Here is a 14,726-nt window from a genome sequence, read left to right as displayed (position 1 = left end):
TGGTGTGTATATATATATATATATATATATATATATATATATATATATATATATATATATATATATATATATATATATATATATATATAATTAAAGTCAATAAAACAATGTAAATTATCCATAATAGGCACACGCACACACACAAGATCAAGTTACTTTATTTGTTGGCTTATAAAAATAAAATAAAATAAATCTCAATAAAGTCTCTCTTCATTGAATATTTTAATAGTACAATTTTGAAAATTTGGATCATGTATAATTTTTTTATAGGAAAATTGGATATTTATAGTTATGTAATTTTATTGTCAATTGTCAACATTTATTTATAATTTTTTTAAAAATGTTAAATTGAATTATTTTAATGAAGTATTAAATGATTTTTGAAATTTTTATATAAAAAATGTAAACTTGGTATACTTGTCTAATCATACAAACTTAAATTAGGAGTAAGATTCATTACAAAATCTTGGATTCAACAAAAAAGCTACTCAAAATTACTTTAATCCAAAATCAATTTTAAATTATTCTCTAACATGAAATTAAAGATATAATAATATATTCAAAGTCAATTTTAAACTCAAAATTAATTCCGTAAATTTATTTTAAGTTGTAAATTTTACATATATATATATATATATGCAAACCAACCCCCATCTTTTTCAACTACCCTCCTCTCTCTTATCTTAAAATTCCAACTCTTACTTCTTTTTTTTTTACCATCCACCATCCTATGCTCCAGTATCCCATCTCAAAACCTTGACTCATCATTGGTTTTCTGGTCACCCTCTTTCGCCCTACTCCCCTATGGAGATTAATAGAGATTACATTAGAAGGAGAAACGGAAAGAAGATGTGAACAGAGAGAAAGAAACATGAATAGAGACAAAAATAAGAGAGGAATAAACTTGGAATAACTCTTCTTATTAGGCTTTTTAATCTAAACTGTACTTTAATGAAAATAATAAAATGAAAAATTGTTTAAATTTTATCACATATCAATATAAATTTTATTTTTACACTGAAATAACATATTCGTCAATCTCTTATCTTCCTTGATCTTTAAATATATTTTTTTCCATAGTATTCTTTGAAGAAAAAAAAGAGTACAATTTGCTTTACTTCTATTATAATGGAGAGTACCTAACTTGAAGAAAAGAATATACTTATCTCTTTAATTTATCCTTCATTGTTCCAAGTCACTAAATAGTTGGCTATACCTTGGATTTTTCCACTGCCTCTATCTTGTACCTTTATCCCTTTCTTTCTTATTTTTTTTAATATAAATTAGCTTTTACAACTTTTTTTATTCATATAAATCAAACTCAACCACTCATTTATATTAACTTACGCACTGTTTAATCAACTAAATTATACCCATCGTTAAATTAACTTTTAGGACTCTGATCTTCACTTAAAATTAAGAACTAATTAATTAATTGTAAATTATTACACCTTTTTTTTTCAAACTTATGGTCTTAACAAACAATTTATTTGATTTATTAATCAATTATTAACTTGGGAAAATAAAGAACATCGGGCTCGTATCCCATATTAAATAATCGATCATTGGTTATAATAAGTAGTTATTTGTCAATGATTGATCGTCGTCGTCATCAATTTTTCAATTCATATTTTAGCTTTTTGTGAAGAATAACTGATTATTGGAAAGAATTCTCATTTATTTAGTTGACATGATAGCAATTTTTTTATTTATAGCTATTTGTAAGTTACTTGATTATTATTTTCAATAATTGTAGTAATGGATTATCCTAAAATAATTAATTATTATTCTATTCCAAATTTCAAAATTTAAAGCCCCTAAAGTTTAAAAATACCAAATACTGGGTTCCGTATTTGTACTTTAGGGTTCAATTAAACTTGGGAAAACTTGATCATATGTTAAGCTTGTTGTTGGTTAAAAATGATAGCTCATTAATAACTGTTAAATAATTGTATTTTGATAATAGAAAATAAATTAAAATTGTTTTTAAAAATAATTATTTAACAGTTATTTGCACTTAAGTGTTAAAAAATTGATGTTTCATTAAATCTTGATTGCAGATATAAAAACTGGAGGTACTAAAAGTAAAAAGTGGAGGAATAACGAAAAAAAAGATGAAACCAGTGACAAGGCCCAGCCCAGATGCCTCGCTCAGTGCGCAGTTTGCGCTTAACGCGACTGAAGACACAAGCGCTAAGTGAGGGCGTTAAGCGCGAGGAGCTCGCTAAGCGTGAGGAGCTCACTAAGCGTGATCCAACAGAACAGAACGCGCTAAGCGAGAGAAACTCGTTAAGCGCACGATCTACACATGCTAAGCGAGGAAGAACGCGCTAAGTGAGCTTACGAAGGCCCAAAACTCACTTTAGAGAGTCAGACCAAGAGGAAATGACACACCGAGTCTTATAACATTCTCACTACTACCTAGAGCCTGAAAACTCTTCCTTAGGGAATTCTTTTCTCCCTTCCACCATTTCTTCCTTTTCTTTCTTTTACCCTTTTAATTCCATCAATTTTTATACTCCATCCATTGTAAAACCCTCAATGCCCATGAATGGCTAAACCTCTAGTTAGGGCCTAGCAGGCCTAAAAGCCAAAGCGATGTATGATATACTCTCACTATTTATCAATGCAATACCAAGTGTTTTCTATCTTATTATCTTTTCTGTTTATTTTTCGTGCATTATTCATCTTTACATTCTTTTAGGGGTTAGGTGTTCGGTAGAAGGTAATCTCTAAATAAGATTTAAAGAAAGTATGCATGCATTAGTTTTAGGGGTTAGACACTCGACAAAAGATAACTTCTAATAGAACAAAAAGAAAATATATCATGAGAAAATCATTGCTAGACATAGAATGATAATTTTATGCCCATGCATTTTTGCAAATATCTAGAATTCAGACTTCATGCATTTTATTTGTTGAATCTTTTCAAAGGCATTTGGGAGATAGATAAATAAAATAGGCTTGTCATTGTGATGCATCAGGGGCAAGTAAATGAATAGATGTGGGTAGGATAAAATCATTTGAATTGGTAAAGAAAAATCATAAAATCATACATCCTAGACAAATAGGGCATGCTAGGTCCTAACACTTGCATTCCATTGAATTCCCTCTTTGACTACTCTCCTTTTAATTCGTTTGCTTTCCATTACTTATAATTTCCTGTTATTGTTTCCTATTCTTTCTTCTACCCCTCTCTTTCATTATTTTTCCCGTATAAATTGAAAAGTATCCAAGATAAGTACAATACAAAATCCCTGTGAAATTCGATACTCGAACTTCTGAGATTTTATTACTTGGACATTTGATACACTTTCCAAACAGTTAACACTCATTAGTGACAACCGGTAAAAACAAATTTAAGTGTTGAGGGATATAATAAAAAATATACTTTTGATTTTTTATTTTTAACTAAAATTCATTTTGATCTTTTATCTTTTTAAAAAATTATTTTGGTTTTTTATCTCTCAAATTTGAGTTAATGTTATCCTTTAGAAACAATTATCGTTTTCGATTTTGACACAATTTTGAATAATTTTTTTTACTAATTCAAGTCAGGAAACATGTTCTATTAAATTTATCTATATAAAAATCATGGAACTCAGCTGATGTTTGAACGAAAAAAGAATCCTAAACATGATAAAAATCAAGTAAAAATTAAATCCCTTGGACAATTTAAACACAGTTAAGTCTTTTTCTTTATATATATATATATATATATATATATATATATATATATATATATATATATATATATATCACAAATATTCTCCATAAGAAACAATTTTATTCAAGACAGTATGGCTAAGTCTCTCTTTAGTTCTAAGCATGATACATCCATAATCCTTTAAGTAGTCGCCTCATTCAAGAACACAAGCATCTTCCACGTCAGTTCAACTATTAACATAAACAACAGCCAAGTTGGCTTAAATGATTGAACCACACTGTTAAAGATCAAGTTTTCATTGTTCAATTATCATCTATCTCTATTAATTTCTATTAATGACTGGACTCCATATAAGAGTTTGTCCATGATAGAGAACACTAACAGAAAGAGGTCATTAACATGGAAATTTCTCAAGTTTCAAGCTTATGAACATCAGGCAAGATCTTACCAATTAATTAGTTGAAGGAGTGGCTAGTATGTTTCGGTGTTGCTGTCATCCAAGGTATCATCAATAATTAGATCGAATTTGCTTTTATAAAAAATTACTGCAGCCAACAATATCCACGATAAAAAGAATAGAATGGCCTAGAATAGTCTCATACATTTATCAAGCTACAGCATCCAGACTAACGGTTGCAATTTGCCCTTCTTTATACAAGTTATTATTACCCAAGGACAATCTAAAACCTCATCCCACACATAGCAGTCGTATAGTTTGAGCCAAATAGGAATTTTTAGACGAGACATGGAAAGGGAATATACAAGTTCACCAAGCATAAGGATAGTGGTAGAGCTGGGATAAAATTTCTGCTGTTATTTATTAACAATCCCTACAAAGGGGTGATACTTATAAACAAAGAAAGTTCCACGATGAGTAGTTAACTAGAACTTGAACAATAGATTCAAAAACAAGGAAAGAATTCACCAGGAGAGACTCCGTGCATGTCAGACTTGCCTCGAGCACATGCCAAAAAGGATGATAGATCCAGGATACCCTTTTGCCTTCCTTCCACCTTCCTTTATATTGCTGTTGATCACAACAAAACCACTTCTACTAACGTGGCTTCTTCTCATGATTCTTCCCAACAGATTCCTCATAATTCCCAACTCCCCCAATGGTTTCTCCTTGTCTCTGCCTAATTAACCCTTTCCTTTCCTTATAGTATTTAGTATTTACCGGACAGTATGGAGTGCTACCCTACTTTGGGCCTAACGTTGAACCTCTATCAGATGGATCAAAACCCACAATTAGGGTGAATACAGTCTCCCATGAATATAGACTGTTAGATTTGCTAACATGCAGAGTGATCTAACGACAGACGGTTTCTTTTATTTCTTTCATTTTTGTTGCTTCGAAAAAAGGGTAAGCATTTAGCATTACTCTCTCTAGGCAGGGGAGGGAATTTAGTATTGACAAAGTACGGAGGAGTTTCAAACTTCCATGTTCCAGGAAAAAAAAAATGCTTAAAACTGCAGGTAGGGTCCTAAATAAATTGAAAATAAAGTAACAACAGTTGTTAGAGGAGGTCATAATCAGTATAACCAATTGCAGGTAGGGTCCTAAACAAATTCAAGCCATAGATTTTTTCTTCTCTTCCTCAAGTCGCTGCAACTCAGCCAATCTTTCTGCCCAATCCCTTTCCCTTGCAACTGCAGCCATTTTACGTTCTACCCTCTGAATATTTTTCTTCCGATTGGCCTCTTGCAGCTGAGCTTTCCTTTTCTTCCTTTCCGCCTGTATGCAAGAGTCCACATTGAACATTTATTCCAATACAGAAACTTTTAGTTTACAAAACAAAAAATCAATTCAAACATAGCACTGATATTTTGTTAAGTTCTAAGAAAATCACTCTAACCTCCTTAATAACTAAAACAAGCACCTCCTGACAGAAAAAATGGTTATAACCAACTCCATTTAGCCTAGACAAATTTTGAAGCTGTAAAACAACCAATCTTTGATTGGCACTTGATAGTCTTGTCACAGAATGCCGATAAAATCCAGAGTTATAGTCAAAGAATAACCACATAATGATCTAACACCACTAACATAGATATAGGTCACCTCGTTTACAAAATTTGAATTTCTAAACGGTTATTATTATGGCCATAATCTTGTCTATGGAATACTTTTGACATTCAATAGCAAATAAACTTGCCACCAAATCTACTCTAGCTAAATGTAGTAGCACTTTTCATATCCAATGTTCATGAAGATTACAGACATAAATGACAAAATGAAGTCCTCAAAAGAACTAAAGGGATATAGTAAAAAAAAATGCTGTCAATGAATAAAAAAGAAGGCAGATGCTTTCAAGGGCAAGAGTTAATGCATGCACTCATTATAGCTTCTGCAACAGATTACTAGATCCTATCTGTTGCTCATAATTATTTGCTTTCATTTTGGCTGCAAATTTAGTGAAAATAACAGCAAAGCAAACATTAGGCAAAATTATTGCTAGTTTATTTGGTAGGCACAAAATTCATGCCAATTAACTTCATGAGAAAGCAACTAAAGAACCAAAATTAGTTCATGTTGTAATATTATCAATCTAAAAAAGCAAAGTGCAGATGCTAAACAAGTGAATGATAATACAACATCCAAATTTTCACTGTAAACTACTCTGAACCAAAAGATAAACACTATTGTTTGAAACTCATTCACCTTATTATACTAGTAGAAAGATTATGTTCCCCTCATGGACAACATTCACAAAGTTCTAACACAGACATTTAAAAATTTACTTGTTAGAAATCCCATCCAACTTATAATTGAATATTGAGACTACATATCAATTTGTTGCCAATGAAAGGGTCCTCTTCACCATAAAATAAGATGACTCTCATAACAACAACAACAACAGCCTTATGCCACTAGGTCTTGTAACATGAAACAAATTCAAAATAACTATATGTTTTGCAACCATCATCCATTCCTCACACAACCAACTATTACAATGAATTTTCCTCTCCTGTTTCATTTCTAACCCCAGTTGTCATTTTCTTTAAACGCAAACGGAAAACACACACAACACTCATAAACCCTCCAAAATTCAATGTGTACAGAGTAAAGGGAGAGCGCACCAATATAAAGGCACGGCGTTGCCTCATGCGTTTCTTCTCATTTCTCCTTTTGACACTCCCTTCATTAGGCTTGTTTGGAAGTATCGGTTGGCCAGGTGTATATTGAACCCAAGCATAAGGCCCTGAACCAAATAAAGCATTTCAAAATATGATATCTTTCAAAATCAAAAGCACAAAAAGGGGACGCACCAGAGGGTCTCAAGCTGGCCCTCTTTCGACGAGGTCTTTCAGAGGGGCGTCTCTTGGGGAAGCGAGTGTCTGTCAAGCTGTGGAAGTGACTCCAAAGGGGAAGAAGCCGTTGAGGAGGTTTGCAGGGAGATGGCAGAGCAAAACAAATTGGAGCCATCGAAGCATTGGTGGAGATTCGAGGCAATAAAGCTCTTGATGATGCGACTGAGAGAGAGCGAACAATGTTCCTAAGGGCTCCAGCAGATCCCATTTCTCTCTGCATTGAAATTGAAACAGATGAATGGCAATCAAATAAGCTTAACAACACACTAAAAAACTGGCATTTAATCGAACAGTTTATGAGCAATTAACTAAGCATGGATCGAGACAGGGAAAAAAATAAAAGTTATAAAACTAGTAAAAGAGGTATTCAGAACACCCGAAGATGAAATCACCATAGTAGAACAGTAAGAATGAAAGTAATAGTGAAGTCATCGAACCTACCTTGTGGTTTACGGTCCGCGGATCAGTTACAGTTACAGCTTGGGGCAAGAATCAGAGTGAAGAAATGAGTTGGATGAGATAGAGAGCTGATTGATAACTGTGAATCCGTGACGAATGAAGGAACCAACAAGACAATTGAAGTTCCCTGCTTGCAATAGTTGCTAGGTCAGGATTGTTTTATAGTTTTTGTAGAAAATACTAGTGAAAATATTTCATACCAAAATTCACTCCTTAACCACTCTTTTCTAAAGTTATGTAAAATGTAAATGATAATTAAGTTATATAATAAATATACATTTTTTTAAAATATAAATTATATTACACTTAAAATTTATAATAAATAAATTATTCTAAATGTATAAATATATTTTCATTTTACAATAAATAATTTAAATTGTAATATATATTTATTTTGAAATAAGTAGCAAACTTTAATTCAAAAATTTAGATAAATGAAAGAAAATTAAAAGGAGTAAGGATCAAATACATATAAAGAAAAAAAAAATAGCTTGGGATGGTTGAGTGAATTGTTCTCGGTAATTGAGGGATAATGTGTCAAATACACCTAAAAAATAAATAAATAAAGAAAGATAACATCAAAAAATACCTCATTGAGAAAGTATAGAGGAGAAAATCCTCATTCTACGAGCTGTGTATTAAAGATTTGTTTGATAATCGGACAAAATCATATAATGATTTTTAAGGTGAAAAGCTTATAAAATCAAGTATAAAAATCATAAGTGGTCTATACTAAAAAAATAACTTTATTATGATTAACAGAAGATACAAGAAAGTGTCAAAAAAACATATAATTAGCATACAATCAACCAAAGCAACAATGCTTGCAAATAAGAAACAAAGATGAAAAAAAAAACCTAAAAACAAGTGTGAACAACTTTTCTCCCTTTCTAGACCTCCAATAGATGATCCAACTAGTGAAAACGAAGAATCAAAATTTGCTGGAAAAAATCGACCCGATCCAACGCATAACGAATTTGTAATTGCAATTAAAAAAATGCAGTCTAGTAGATGTGCAAATTTGGCAATGTTTTTTTGTCTTCTCTCCTCTCTATTTGTTTGTTGTCGTGTGTTTTTAGTACAACAAGCGTCTAATTATGATCCTAATTTGACCATCTTCATTAAGTGAGACATTATGGGTTTACATAAGCTGTGTTTTGATTGCCGGTAGCATCTTTCGCTTGTTTCCAAAATGCAACGTCTTCCTTACTTCTGTCTCGTACTTTGTGTTACAACAAACTCATAGGAGATCCAAACAAGCACATCTTCAAGATTGCCTTGTCATATGTTCTCACCTGTTTATTACAAAAATCTTATGTTTGTGTTAATATTAGCCGTCACTAATTGTTTTAAACTTCTTTAAAGGCTTGTAAGAACTTAATTATATATGTATTTGCTTGATTATAGACTTTTAGTGTATGTTTGGAGTGTTTTTACTATACTAATATCCCTCTCATCATATTGTATAAACTTGGTAGCAGCACCCAAAAGTAAATTATTGATGCCAAATACATTTGCATGTCGGCTATTTTAATTTGCCACAAGTTCATGATACATGTAAATCATAGGATTAGGGAACAAAGTACATGGGATTAGGTAGCTTGAAAGTACGGTTCCCCAAATAATCTCCCTGGATATCACTCCACTGGTCTCCCACATTCCCCCATATCCTGTAACCTTGGTCCTCTAACTGCTTTCGTACATCGGATTTGTATTTCATTGCACTTTTCCCTTTATATGCTGAACTCCTGCAAATTTGATCCAGATAGTTCTATTAGTTTTAATATGCCTTCACTCTTCAATGGTTAAATTTTCACATACATGTAATAGGATTTCATATCCACAGACGGATTAAAAGGGAAGTCAATGAATATGTATTTTAGATTTTGTTTGAGGCATTAATTTAATAGAAGTAAAATTCAAGTTGGTATTGTTAAATATTTGAGTTTCATTATCCCATTTGATCAGTCTCTTAATTAATGAGATCTAAGTTAATTTTAACTAATAAAAAAGAATATATGAGTATTAAAAAGGTAGATTTAACACTCAACTATGCCCACAAACACATGCCATACCTCAAAATAAGGCGTTCATAGCCAATAAATCCTTGATTGTGCAAGTTGTTCCGGGTAACTTGACCAAGGGTCTCTTCATCTCTTCCGGTGAGTAAAAATACTTTGAATCCTTTATCTACTAATATGTTAAACAACCTTAGTACGGAAGGAATTGCAGGGCACCCTCCTTTCATGGCCCACGTCCTAAAGGAAAATGGGTCATACGGATCACACCTGCATATTATATATACACCCAATTATAATTACCCATACAAATTCACAAATTTCAGAATTTTTTATTTACTACAAACAAAATTTTGGGAAAATAAAAATGAAGAGCATTCTTGTAAAAAAAATAAAAGTATACCTATGTTAGTTGTCAAATTCAAATTTCATTATTATTAGAACAATATTACAAAGTAGAATGTTTTTTTTTTATAAAAAAAACGGGATGGGATAAATTGTGTTTTACTAGCCTTTGGATTAACAAGAAAACCAATAAATAAAAATGGAGGATGGAGTGAAGATGGACTCAATCAAGAGAGAGTCGAGGAACTAATTTTGTGCAAAAAAAGGGGCTCTTATTTCATATTGGACCAAGAGAAGAAAAAAAGGTGTGTTAGATTAGAGGTCTACGACTAAAAGCAAACACACACACACAACTTAATTAAAATGTATACATACCCATATTTCTTGCCTTTGTAATAATAGATATTGGAGATGCAAGTGTCATCAACATCCAAAATCCAAGCATCCATGGCATCCCCAAGGAGAAAAGTTTGGTTGACATAAGCCAAGATTACCTCCACAATCAAGTCCAAGTCCCGGTCGTACTGGCCATTGATCATGTAAGTCTCAACATATCGGGAACACTGAGGTGGAACTGTTGGCCATGCAACCACATTGTTTGCCTCCACTGCCAATCTCCAACTCAAACAAAAGCTAATTGCACCCCCCTCATCACTAGAACCAGAGGACTCTTTGCCCCTGCTTTTATTATGACCTCCTGTTATGCTCATTGCCTTTGTCTTTGGTGCCAACAATAATAACACCAACACCAACAACTCTCCTACTGGTACTCTTTTCGCCATATATTCACCCACACCCCCACGCGTGCTTCTTCCTTCTTTGTACCTATACCAGAGAAGATATTGTTGATAATTAATGGCTTGCAGGTGGAGGACCAAACTACAAGTGATTTTTATAGTCTCACGTAATAATTTATTATTCAATTTTTAAAGTTTGTTACTATTTTTTTTTACACATCACATGTATCTTTCATAAAAAAAAAAACAATTCTTATTTAAGCTGCTGAAACCATGAGTATGATCACCGTACGCGATAAAAAGTTTGTTGCTAATTGAAAGCATCAGTATCTTGTTTCTATTAATTATTAATAATCTTGCGTTCAATATTTTTTAGGATTACTTAAATCACTCTAGTTTTTTTTTATAATATTTTTTCTTAATACAATAAGTATGAGTTCTACTTACATAAATAAACTTTTATATGACATTATTTTTCAGAAAGAGAATATATGCCATGTCAAGTCACCTAGCATTATCATATCTTGAAGAAATAAAATTAGATTCTTTGATGTTGGGGAAGGGGAATTTAACTAGATATTGAACAGAGGTGTCAGTATTCCAGCATTAAGTGAAGGGGAGAAGTGCAAAGATTATAAACATAAAGTTTGGACTTTATTAGACGATAAAACTATACCCACAAATTTTTGGGTGGTACGTTGCATCGCTAAACGTACGTGCGTCTGTCCAATGTAGTATTTTTCTCTAAGTATTTTAATCGGAAGAACTTCAAATCATCAACGACGCATATTACATCAAATTAAAGGAATTTATACAATCTTCAAATTTACTTTTTTTTATATTTTTGGAATGAGAAGTTTTTACGGAACTATAGACAAAATAAGAAATTATTATCATTTACAAACTTAATTAGATGACACTTGAAAAATTACTCACGCACACAACTAAAAGAGTTTTTTGTTTTACTAAATAAGGACTCATTATAATTAATTATAAGACAACTCACTATCATATGTGATAAAATTTATGTTTTTCTTTTCTCTCCAATATAATCACATATATATAGTTTACTCGATATTAAATTAAGGATCAAATCCTGCAATAAACTGGTCATTTAAAATTAAAAATTCATTAATATTATGCTTTACACACCCATATAGTTATGATGACAAGTGACAAGCATTGCTCTTGCGATAATAGTTAAATCATAAACGTACGTCTTTTTTGGTACATGACATAATAAAATTTATGAGTTCCCATCTATCCTTCGACTTCTCAAGTGTTGGCAACTATCAAGACTCAAGAGAGAAGAAAGCAATCGATAATGTAATGTTAATTGCTTGAATATACTAAAAAATTAAACTAAACAGAGCTGAAAATAGAATGGATGTGCCTGGCGAAATATTAGCCGCACCTGCGTTAAAAGTAAGGCACTCAACTGAAAGAGACACTGATGGGAAGAAATAAAAAAACTAAAGATTCTTGCAATTGCAAAGGATGGTTGACGATATCACGTTATTCCCAATTTGATACCAAAGATAAACCTAACTTGGCTATTTATATAGAAAGGACTCGCATAGGAAAATAACTGTGCATGCATATGTAATATGTTGGCAAGTTTATGTATCCATAAATGACGTTTAAAATTGCAATATATGGAATGTTGATTGGGTGGGGTTGGCGTCAGAGAGCAAAAATGTTGAGTATGGTGGAGACCCAAAGGTAAAATGTGAGAGGTGAACATGGAGTGTTGGGTTCCTAGGACCCACCACCGTTGAAGAATGTCTTCAGCTTCCATATCTCGTAGGTAATTGTTATTGTGGATATAGCGTCAGAAGCCACATGGGAATGCATCATGCAATTTTCTGCCTCTCCCCTCCTCTCTTGTCTCAATATGATCATCTCATACACCCAAGATATATATCTACATGGTATTTCACAGAAAATAAATTTAAATTTTGTTGTTGAAGTGAATATTTTCAATAATTTGTAACCACTTTTATATATTCTTCCGTTAAGTTAATGATTTGAGTGATATTAAATTTAATTTTCTTAAATAAAATCTTAGTTAGATTCCAACATCATAAATAAAAAATATAATTAAAAAGAACAGCTTTCAACAAAGATAATCAAATAAGTTTTCAATTTGAAATAGATTAATTATCGATAAAATCATTAAATATTTCAATTAACTGTTGATTTTTATATGAATTAAAAGCCAACATTTCTATGTTATTAATAGCTCTGGAATATTCCATGGAAAATTAAACTCTTCATAAGAATAATAGTTGACTAACAAAAAAAAAAGAAAAGAAAATAAAGTTGACTGTTTGTTTGATCTTGAACAGCCAATACAATTGAAATTTCATGTGTTAAAGATTGTTGACAAGAGATATTGTGAATCATGACCAAATTAAGTCATGCGGATATCTAAAATAGGTTGTAATTAATTAAAAAAAAAGTCTTTTTCTTCTTTTCCGTACCCTCTTCAACAACCAACTAAACTCGATATTGGAAAATTAGTGCTCTATTTGGGAGCTTTGACATTGGTTTAAAATAAAATGGTCGAGATTTATATTGATAGTGGGCAACGGATTCACTCTATGCCAATGAGGGTGGAGAATACATAGAGGGATAAGACACCTAAAAAGTTCATAAGAAAGGAAGTGTTTGACATTTCTACATGCTCCGTGGCACGATCTTCTTGGAGGCAATTTTTTTTTTCTTATATATATATATATATATATATATATGAGGTGTAAGCATATCACACTAAGGTCAAAAGTAAGCAGAACGTCGGTTTATGCGTATTTTATAAAAGAATTATTTAAATTTATGAAAGTAATTTATAACTGTTTTATTTTAATAAGTTTCTTAATATATATAATTTATTAATTACAAGTTACTTTTGATTTATTTTAATAAATTTTATGTCAAATTTATAGTATAAATTTTTATATGATAGAGTGCATTGACTAAACACTTAATTATATGAACTCATTACCTCTTCTTTTTTTTTTTAGGGAATATACAAAATCATTACCAAAACATATACGATTTTTTTTTAATTTTCAAATTTTGTAATCATAATGGTAAATCAATAATTAAAAATTAATATATTTAAATATAGGTTATAATATTAGTTAAAAGTTGATAAGTTAGTTTTTAGTTACAAGCTTATTGTTATTTAAGATATCTAGTTTAGTTGGTTGAATAAGATATATGATTGTTATAAATTTTGACATTATATTTGATCCTTACAGATAAAAAGAATTAATGATTATATATATATATATGTGTGTGTGTGTGAGAAATCAAATTAGACCGGTATAATTTAGACAATTATTACATTATTTTATAATTTTCAACCGAATAATATTTTCTTAAAACTCATAGTTGGATTAAAAGTTCATTTTTCTTAGATCATATATGCAAAATTTAGTATTAATCCAAAATTATTTACTGCCTCATTCATATAAATTAAAATCAACGTAATATAAATATTTCAAAACATATTAAAATACGAATCATTTGATTATCTTTTTGTTATTATTTAATTTTGATAAAATTTGACACAAATAATTTTGATTGTATATCAAGTTATAAAAATGATGTAATAATTGTTAAAGTTATACATGTATAACTTGATCCTTTCTCATGTATATTAGGCAAACATATTTTTTTACGTGATATATATTATTTTTTTATGAATTTTGAACTCTTATTGTTTTTAAAAGATTAAATATTTTATTAAAAATAAAAAATAGTGTATTGGTTAAAGTAGATATATAATAAAATTAAAGATGAAATTTCATTAAAATAAATGGTGTAATATAAAATGAGGTAATGAAGGAGGAATTTCATTAAAAATTTCAGGGTACAATGAAAATACATATATTTGGGTATAATGCTATTAGTACGGATTATCCACTTACTTTGTAATAACTAATTTTTATTGGGTAATTATTATATTTTTAAGGGACCAAGTTTCATATAATTACTAACAATTTGTTTGTATATGTTATATATGTGTGTAAAGAATGATTAAATTATATAGTGTAATTTTGATCAATTATTATATTATTTAATATCTTTCAATTGAATAATATTTTCTCAATTTCTTTCACATTCCTTTGAATTGAAGTTATTAAATTAAATTATGTAATAATTGTTTAAGTGATACGGATA

At 30.5% G+C, this 14,726-nt stretch overlaps 2 protein-coding genes across 3 annotated transcripts; both read right to left on the bottom strand.

The window, feature by feature from the left end:
• Nucleotides 1-4,464: 4,464 nt before the first annotated feature.
• Nucleotides 4,465-7,571, bottom strand: LOC100305569 (uncharacterized). Its single transcript, NM_001250304.2, has 4 exons — nt 7,421-7,571; nt 6,938-7,193; nt 6,749-6,870; nt 4,465-5,402 (listed from the first exon to the last, which is right to left on the bottom strand). Exons 2-4 carry the CDS (start codon nt 7,185-7,187, stop codon nt 5,238-5,240), a joined length of 537 nt encoding a protein of 178 aa, NP_001237233.2. The 5' UTR covers nt 7,188-7,193; nt 7,421-7,571; the 3' UTR covers nt 4,465-5,237.
• Nucleotides 7,572-8,795: 1,224 nt separating this feature from the next.
• LOC100790842 (acid phosphatase 1) lies at nt 8,796-12,105 on the bottom strand. 2 transcript variants are annotated; one of them, XM_003548285.5, is made up of 4 exons: nt 11,953-12,105; nt 10,177-10,626; nt 9,514-9,726; nt 8,797-9,186 (listed from the first exon to the last, which is right to left on the bottom strand). In XM_003548285.5, exons 2-4 carry the CDS (start codon nt 10,581-10,583, stop codon nt 9,009-9,011), a joined length of 798 nt encoding a protein of 265 aa, XP_003548333.1. In that variant the 5' UTR covers nt 10,584-10,626; nt 11,953-12,105; the 3' UTR covers nt 8,797-9,008. The 2 variants fall into 2 exon arrangements, with proteins under 2 accessions (XP_014624016.1, XP_003548333.1); XM_014768530.3 differs by lacking the exon at nt 11,953-12,105 and having other exon boundaries at nt 8,796-9,186; nt 10,177-10,681.
• Between the last annotated feature and the right edge of the window lie 2,621 nt (nt 12,106-14,726).

The sequence above is a fragment of the Glycine max genome, chromosome 16 (genome assembly GCF_000004515.6).
Source record: "Glycine max cultivar Williams 82 chromosome 16, Glycine_max_v4.0, whole genome shotgun sequence".
In the NCBI taxonomy this organism is placed as follows: Eukaryota; Viridiplantae; Streptophyta; class Magnoliopsida; order Fabales; family Fabaceae; genus Glycine; species Glycine max.
This window is presented reverse-complemented; position numbering and strand designations above follow the sequence as displayed.

Excerpts from the sequence above, each read along its gene's own strand:
- LOC100305569 (NM_001250304.2), bottom strand. The coding sequence starts at position 7,187 with ATGGGATCTGCTGGAGCCCTTAGGAACATTGTTCGCTCTCTCTCAGTC. Across the intron at positions 6,871-6,937 it reads GGCCAGCTTGAGACCCTCTG|GGCCTTATGCTTGGGTTCAA; the intron begins GTGCGTCCCCTT and ends TATTTGGTTCAG. Across the intron at positions 5,403-6,748 it reads AACGCCGTGCCTTTATATTG|GCGGAAAGGAAGAAAAGGAA; the intron begins GTGCGCTCTCCC and ends TCTTGCATACAG.
- LOC100790842 (XM_003548285.5), bottom strand. The coding sequence starts at position 10,583 with ATGGCGAAAAGAGTACCAGTAGGAGAGTTGTTGGTGTTGGTGTTATTA. Across the intron at positions 9,727-10,176 it reads TACAAAGGCAAGAAATATGG|GTGTGATCCGTATGACCCAT; the intron begins GTATGTATACAT and ends TATAATATGCAG. Across the intron at positions 9,187-9,513 it reads TATGAACGCCTTATTTTGAG|GAGTTCAGCATATAAAGGGA; the intron begins GTATGGCATGTG and ends TCAAATTTGCAG.